The sequence below is a fragment of the Accipiter gentilis genome, chromosome 8 (genome assembly GCF_929443795.1).
Source record: "Accipiter gentilis chromosome 8, bAccGen1.1, whole genome shotgun sequence".
NCBI classification, from domain to species: Eukaryota; Metazoa; Chordata; class Aves; order Accipitriformes; family Accipitridae; genus Astur; species Astur gentilis.
The window spans coordinates 39,221,216-39,229,397 of NC_064887.1; the positions used below are offsets into that span (position 1 = coordinate 39,221,216).

At 60.9% G+C, this 8,182-nt stretch overlaps 1 protein-coding gene across 1 annotated transcript; it reads right to left on the reverse strand.

Moving 5' to 3' along the window:
• Nucleotides 1–1,743: 1,743 nt before the first annotated feature.
• On the reverse strand, nt 1,744–7,266 carry LOC126041941 (serine/arginine repetitive matrix protein 1-like). The gene is made up of 8 exons (XM_049808374.1): nt 7,207–7,266; nt 5,924–5,984; nt 5,527–5,682; nt 5,289–5,374; nt 4,100–4,209; nt 3,500–3,624; nt 2,743–2,855; nt 1,744–2,001 (listed from the first exon to the last, which is right to left on the reverse strand). Exons 1-8 carry the CDS (start codon nt 7,264–7,266, stop codon nt 1,744–1,746), a joined length of 969 nt encoding a protein of 322 aa, XP_049664331.1.
• Between the last annotated feature and the right edge of the window lie 916 nt (nt 7,267–8,182).

Consider the following 8,182-nt stretch of genomic DNA (forward strand, 5'->3'; position numbering starts at 1 on the left):
GAGCTGGCACTGGCCTCCCTCGCTTTCCCTGCTCAGGTCCCCGTGGACATCGTAGCTGTTGCTCTGCGTCTGTGATGCTTTTCCAGCCTCTTTTTGCTCTTCACTGTCTTCTGTATCTTTTTTTTTTGCAGCCCTCTCCATCTGCTCCTCTCCTCTTTCCCTTTGCATCATTTAACTCACAACCCCTGGGGGGTTTTCACCCACCACCACCGGCTCCGCTGGCCCAAAGCCTCCCTGAAATGCCACGTCAAGGAGTCGAGTGCCCAGGGCAGGAGGAAGAGCTACGAAATAACCTCCACGGCCGGGTGACACTGGGTCTGTTTGTGCACCGGCTGGATAAATCAGCCAGAAGACTCGATGTCCAGAGCACACGTGTGTGCATTTAGCCCTTTATATGCTACATAAATGAAGGGCAGGAAACAAAACCTTCATCAATTAACATAATGACAGGTATTTCCCTGTTCTTAGGCCAGGCCTAGTCGAGCAAAACACTTAAGTACATGATTAATTTGAAGTCTAAGAGACTTAAGCACATGCTTAAGTGTTCTGCAGCTCTGGACCTAACAACAGAGGTTTCTACAGAGCAATCCATGCTCACGACATGTTACAGTGGTGCTTAGATGTATGGATTAAGGGTGCCATAAACAGTTGAGATATTCTGTTTAAACAATCATTTGTTGACAAGACTATTCTAAGCCCATCGAATCCCTAAGTGATAGATGTATGTTGTCTTTCTGAGTCTCATGCTGTATCAGCCATTGATTTTTTTCAGCCTGGATGCTAAGGTAACCTTTACCTGAGAGCTTAAGCAGAAAGCGATGGGTGTATGCTCACCATACCAGCCACTGTTTGCACTGCTGGGGCCAGGACAAAGCGAAGACTCAGCTTTGCATCCATCCCCACAGCACGAGGCTGCCCTGGACCGCTCCAAGGGCTGGGGATGAAGGAGCACGTCCGTCCAGTATCGTTCGGTGCTGCAGCACACAGACTATGGGGCGACAGCTGGGGACATCGGCCGAGGGATGCTTCCCCCTTCCCCTGAGGCGTGAGGCTTTGCCGGGGTCTTGCTCCAACCCAAATTATGTCTCAGGGTGGTTTCTCATCCCCAGCCCTCCATGGCCACCCTGGGGAGCAGAAGCGTTGTCCTGCCATCCATCTCCCCACTCAGCACCCACTTCAGGAGACATTTGTCTCCTGAGACCCACGGGTGCCCTGATGGCTCGCTCTGTCCCTGTGTGGGTGCTGTGCTGGGACACCCTTCTTTGAGATCTGTTTTAATCACATTTATACAGTGTAACCAGGGGAAGGAAATCTATTGACAGTCTGTCTTCACATTTCTGTCAATTATTCTGGAGACATCATTAAATCCAAGAGTGGATCTTAATTTAACGTGTTAGCTAACGGGTTATTTAATTAGTTTTCAATACCCCCCAAAAAAAGTGGGGGTGGGAAAATGGGCTAAGTATTAAGGGGAGAAAAAAAACCAACCCGGAGAACAAGACGATGAGCACATCCAGGTTTCCCGGATCTGCAGAGAAATCGTCTCCTCGGCCCCTTCGCCCCTTCTCTCACAAGAAAGAGCCCTGTTGCGTTTCCCCTTCTCCCCACTGTGTTCAATAATAAATGAAAATGGTAAAAAGCAATTCATACACAGGCTAAGCATCTGGATTTATTATCAAGACAATTACACCGAGGAGAATTCCCGGAAAATTACTCTTTGAAGTCTTTCTCTGCCACCCCCTCCTAGTTTGGATAAATACAGCAGCAATTACTGCTGCGGGAGAGAGAAGGGCACGGGGAAAGGGGTGCCACCGCCTTGCACCCCAGCCAGGCTGGCTCTTGGGGTGGCATCTGCCATGGGGGTGGCTTCGCACCCAGGCCGGTGGTGGAGTTTAGTAGGAGGGGGGGTGGATTTGGGGGTAGAGGATGCACATGTTTCCCTTGGACGGCTCTGTGCGATGGGTATGGGCTGTGGTCGGTCCGCACTCTGTGTGTCTGTGTCTGTGTCTGTGTGATATGAGCCGTTTTGGATTATTTTAGTGACAAGTGCCCCATGACCCAAGCAAGCCAGGGTGGGCGAGGGGCAGGCCTGAGCACCCCATCCTGTGGGAACCCACTGCCCGTCCCTACCAAGCCCAAAGCGGCTGCTTGGTCTGGCTGGGGGTCTGTGGGGGTCTGGCGGGTCCGTGCCTTGACCCTACCTTGTCCCCCACCTTGTCCCCCATTCCTGCCTCGGCTCCCATTTTATCTCCTCTCCATCCCTGCCTTGTCCCCATCCCTACCTCATCCCCTTCCCTGCCTCGTCCCCTTCCCTCGTCCCTGTCTCTGCCTCTTTTCCCATTTTCCCTCACCCCCACCCCTGCCTCTTCCCCATTCCTGCCTCTCTCCATCCCTGCTTCATCCCTGTCCCTGCTTCATGTCCCCATCCCTGCCTCCTCCCATCCCTGCCTATTTCCATCCCTGCCTGTCCCCTCTGCCTGCCTGCCCCTACCCCTGCCTGCCCCCCCCTCCCTCGCTGCCTCCCCCGGCTCTTGCCGCAGGACGCGCCGGGTCCCCGCAGCCCCGGGGAACGGAGGTACCTGTTGCGGGGGCTGAGCCGCAGCAACCGTGGGGGGGGCTCCGGGCCCCGCAAATCACCCCCACACCCCCACACACACCCCCTTTCCCGGGCCCCTCCACGGTGCGGCCGAGCCGGAGCAGGATCACGCCGGGGGAGGCGGGGGGGGGGGGGGGCGGCTGTACCTTCCCGCTGCCCTCGGGCTTGCGGAGAAAAGTCTCCAAAACCGGGATCTTTTCGAAAAAGCAGAGACGCTTCCCGAGGCGGGAGAAGGAGCCCTGCAGCGACAGGGAAATACCTGCGGGAAATATAGAGAAACAGAGAATAGATATATATACCTATATATATATACATCGCTCATATATAAAATAAATATAATCTCTTTATATATATATATCCTTATATATATTATGTATAAAATAACTCTGTTGAATCTGCATGCTTTCGGTGCACGGTGTGATGCAGGAAAGCGCTGCAGCGCAGCGGAAAGCGCCCGGTTCTTCTCGTTTCCTCGATGTTTCACAACGCACCGGCACCTGCACCGGCACCGGCTCCTCGGCCCCGGCCCCGCAGCGAAGCTGCGCTCACGGACCCCCCCGGACCCTCCCCGTGAACCCTCGGGGTGCCTTTGGGGTGCTCAGAGACTCGGGTTTGAGGGTCCCCGAAATGCCCAAGGAGCAGAAAGTGGGAGAGGACAGAGGCGGGGAGGGGGGGTGAAGGGTATTTTGGAGGTCTGGGGGACACCACCACCCCCCACCACCCCCCGCCCCGCCGAGCACGGACAAATTCGTTGCATGTCTCACGTTGGGCTTTATAAATCCACTCGCTTCCCAGCCTGGCTCGGGGACGGCCGGGCCCGACCGGGAAAAAGCAGAGAGAGGACGGGAGGGAGGAGAAAAAATCGGGAAAAAAAAAAAAAATAAAATAAAATAAAAATCCCACCTCGGAGCTCGGAGCTGGGCGAATTCTCAGCGATTTTCACCGGTTTTCCCCCGAAAGCCCCGGCGGGGCCAAGCCCGTCCCGCGCCGCTGCCAGGGTGTAAAGTTCAGGGCTGCTCCGCCGGGAACTTTTGAAAACAAATTGCGGTTGAAAGAGGCTCCCGGAGGCCCCCGTTGGTTTTCCCGGAGCTGGGGGCAGCGGGGGGGGGGGCCCGACCCGGTCCCCGGTCGCGAGTGGGTGCTGAGCCCCGAGGGTGCACGGCCCCGGCCCGGGCTACGCCGGAGCTCGGCGGGGCCGCTTCGTTCGGGGAAAAACTGCGGGGGTTACATCGAAAAGAGCAACGGCCCGTCCTCAAAGTGCCCCCCCCGGGGCAAAATTGGATGGCAAACCTAGCCGGTCCCGCTCCCCGCCGCCGCGGCCCCGCCGCTCCCGGCCGCCGAGTTTCGGGGCGGCCCAAAGTTTCGGGATAAACGAGAAAAGTCTCCGGAAAGGCTGTGGAGGGCTCTGTTCTCCCCCCACCCCCGCTCCGCCGCCCCCCCGTTTGATTTCCCCCCGTTGCTGCCGCTTTTCCCCGTTCCCAGCCCGGCCCCGGCCCGACGCACCGAGCCCCGGGGGGAAGGAGGGCGGCAGAGGTGGACGGTGGGGGGGGGGGGGCAGCTCCGGACGGGTCCCCCCACCTTGTCCTTCTCCCTAAACTCCTCCGGGGCCGATTCTGCAGAGAGGGGGAAATTTTTCATCGGGGGGGGCAATTTAAAAAAAAAATAAAAAATTACATCCCGCAAAAGGGAAAGGAAAAAAAGCCGGGAGCGGCGGGGAAAGGGCCTGATCTTGCAGCTAAAATTGTCTTAAAATTAAAAAAAAAAATCCGCCAAGGGAGCAGATCGGGGAGGGCTGCCGGGGAGGGGGGGGAGAGGCGGGATTTTAAGCAAAGGAAAAGGTCGATGAGGAAAGGGCCGGAGTTTTTTCCCGGTTGGATTCCTGCCCGAAGAGCCACAAACCCCGGCGCAACAGCGCTGGGCGCCGCGGGGAAATCGGGGAAGGGCAAAACGGACCCGAAAACGCCGAAGAAGCCGGAGGACGGGAGGGGGGGGACGGACGGCGGGAGGTGCGGGGCTGCTCCCGCCCGCGGACCGGCCCGGGATACGCGGAGGCGGCGCGGAACCGCGCGGAGCCCCGGGGCGGGGGCGCGCAAGGGAACCGGCGGGGCTGGGGGCTTCGGTCCTGGCGCTGCTCCCCCCCGAAGCGTCTTTCCCCATATCCCGCTTTAATAACCCCAAATCCGGGCGGAACTTTTCCGGCGTGGCTGGGTTTTTTTCCTGCCTTGTTTTGTTTTGGAAGCGAAAGCGTTTGAATCCCCTTCAAGAACCGGTATCAAAGTCTCTTTTTTTAAAAGCTATTGATTGCAAAAGTCTTATTTAAACCAACACATTTTAGTTTCTCACATTTTAAAACATCATCTGGGGCCCATTGTATGGAAAATCGATTAGCAGAAATTGCCACGCTCTTTGCCTCCCGCTTGATTGTTGTAAAATCGAGACATCCATAGGCAAAGGCTGGGCTGGGGAAGATTTGGAACCGAAATGAAAGGGTTTGCGAGGAATCTATAGGCACTAAATAATTCACCTGCCAGGCGATGGTGCTGTTATTTTGAAGCCTTAAAGAACTTTGAGGAACTTGGGCTGCTATAGGGGCAGTGCTATGGCGGGATGCGCTGGAGCCACGTTACCGGCTCCTTCTCCTTCTCTGCCCGGCAAAACAAAATGGTTTATCCCCTGCCTTGGACCTGCTCGCCTCCTGCAAGAAATACAGCCCGCAGGTGCGCACCCCGCTCCTCCGGGTGTATTTCTGGCCGTGTCGTTTGGGCTTCCGAGCTGTTCCTAAGGGAGGGTGGGGAAAGAAATAAAAATAAAATAGATTTGAGCGCAAACCAACCGCGGTGCAGCCCAGCGGCACGGCCCAGGAAAGCAAAGGTACAGGCAGGGGTACGGGCAGGGAACGGGCAGCAGCGAACGTCCTGACTCCGACACACCTTCCCCCGGGCTCCGGGGCTGCCCGACCGGCCCCGCCGCCGCCGCCGCCTCCTGCCCGGGCCGGCCGGGAGCGGGGGCCGCCTCTCCGGTGCGGGTAGAGCCCCGCTCCGCCCGGGGGGGGACAGCGAGGCGCAGCCGGGGGGGGGGGGTGGGTGCTGAGCGGGCGGAGGGGGTCCTGAGCACGGTTCTGCGCTGGCAGAGGGTTGGGGTTGGTTTTTTTTTGGGGGGGGGGCTACTGGATCCGCCCGGCTGCGCTTCTCTCCCTGCTCGTCCCGTCTAAGCAAAGCTGCCGGTCGCTCCGGAGGGGCTGGGGGGGGGTATGGGGGGGGAGAGAGGGGGGGGGGGGCCGGGCCGGGTGGAGGCTGCCCTGGGCCCGCGGTTCCCCTCCGCACTTACCGCTCTCCGCCCCCGGGGGTGCCGGTGCTGCCCGGCTCCTCTCGGAGCGCTGCCCGGGCGGCTACGGAGGAGCAGAGGGATGGGAATTAAATAGGGAGAGGGAGCTCAGGAAGAAAGAGGAGGCGAAGGAAGGGATCAATAGCATCCAGCTGGCGAATGGAGACCGGGCCTCTCCCCCGAGCTTCTCCCCGGCCCATCGCTAGAGCCTCTGGGCGCTCCGAGGGCTTTTCCCCGGGCTGGGGCAGCCGCGGAGGCAGCAAACCCCGCCGGGGCTCACTCATGGCCGGCAGCGGCTCGGGCCCAGGGTCCGGACCCCGGGACCCGGCCCCGGGAGCTCCTGCCGCTTCCCCCGCTCCCCCGGCCCCGCGTGTCTCGGTGACTCTCGCCTAATGATATTGCATCGATCGGGAAGAGCCGGGAGGGGGGTTGAGGGGGGGGGGGGGGGGGGGGCCGCGGGGCTACCGCATTACTCAATTATGTCGCACTAATTACTAAAAAGTCTCTCTCTTTTTTTGTTGTTTGCTCCCTGCAAAGCTCGGCGGAGGGCAGAGTCCAGCGCCTTGCCCCGGGGGGGCCCCGGTGCTACGGACCCGGCGGTGCTGGGGGCGGGGGGGGTGGGGTGGGGGGGGCAGTAAGCCCGGCCCGGGGACCCTGTGCGGGACGGCGGGAGCACTGGGCAGCTGCAGGGATAGATCTATCGATGGGCGGTCGATGGGCCGGTCGATGCGCTATCGCCATTATTACACTCAATGAAACCCTTCCAGACGCGGCTGCTTCATCCCTGGTTTGTTCCCCGCCTCCTCCTCTCTGCACACTTCGATACCCCCCCGCTTCAGCATCTTCTGGCGCTGCCCGGCTCCTGCCCCCCTGCCCATCCCTGCCCGGCTCTTGCCCCCCCTGCCCATCCCTGCCCGGCTCCTGCCCCCCTGCCCATCCCTGCCCGGCTCTTGCCCCCCCTGCCCATCCCTGCCCGGCTCTTGCCCCCCCTGCCCATCCCTGCCCGGCTCCTGCCCCCCTGCCCATCCCTGCCCGGCTCCTGCCCCCCCTGCCCATCCCTGCCCGGCTCCTGCCCCCCCTGCCCATCCCTGCCCGGCTCTTGCCCCCCCTGCCCATCCCTGCCCGGCTCCATGTCCCGTTACCTGCCTGGAATTCCCCCCCCCCCCCCGCCCCAGCCCACCTGGATATCGGGGACTTCGCATCCCCACCGGAGCCCCCGGGACACGGTTCCCTCCCGGTTTCGGGGTCTTGCTTACGGCCCGCGGACCCTCCCGGTAGGGACTCACCGGGGGTGGGAGCCGGGAGCGGGGCACGGACCGAGAGGGGGGAGCGGATTCCTCCCACATCCCGGCTCGGCCGGGCCCGTCCCGGCTCCAGCGGGCTGGACCGCGGTATAAAGGGGTTACAGGGGCAGAAAAAGCGCTGAGGGGCGACCCCGGCTCTTCCCCGGTCCATCCTCTGCTCCACGGGTGACCGCCCTGCGCCCGCGTCCAGGGAATTTGCGGGGCTTTATTTTATTGAATCAGGCGCTTCACCGACTTCCCGGGGGCGGGATGGGATGGGATGGGATGGGATGGGATGAGATGGGATGGGATGGGATGGGGTGGAGGGGCTGAATGGGATGGAGTGGTTGGGATGGGATGTTTGGGATGGATCGGATGGTTGGGATGGGATGGAATGGGGGTGTGAACGGGATGGAATGGTTGGGATGGGATGGTTGGAATGGGATGGATGGGATAGGTTGGGTTAAATGCACTAAGTTTGGACGGGACGTTAATTTTTGCTGAATTATTCACTGCGAAGCCGGGTGGCCGGTGACACCCGGAGCACCGGCCGGCGGCTCCCGTTCCCAGGAGAGTAGGGACCTGCTGTCCCGCTGCCGCTGCCCCACACCGGAGCTCCCAGGCCCGCCCGGACGACCCTCGGCCGTGGGAGCCTCTTGGAGCCCGGCGGTGACCGGAGACCGAGCAGCCCACGCGAGGCTGGTGGGCCCACTCGCGGGGAACTATGGATTTTCTTTTTCTTTTTTTTCGGTCTGTTCAATAAAGCTGGAAAAACCGGCTCATCCCGGCCTGGAAATGCCCGAGCCGCTTCAGCCGGCGCTGCCCGCCGCCCCTCGGCGTGGGGAGCCCGGTTCGGTGGGGCCGGGGCCGGGGCCGAGGCCGGCTGGAAACGGGCCCGGGAAGGACCCAGAGCCCCAGCCGGCCCGGTGGCCTAAACCCGGCTCGTGTCACCTCTTCTTTCTGCCTTCCCTTCCCTTCC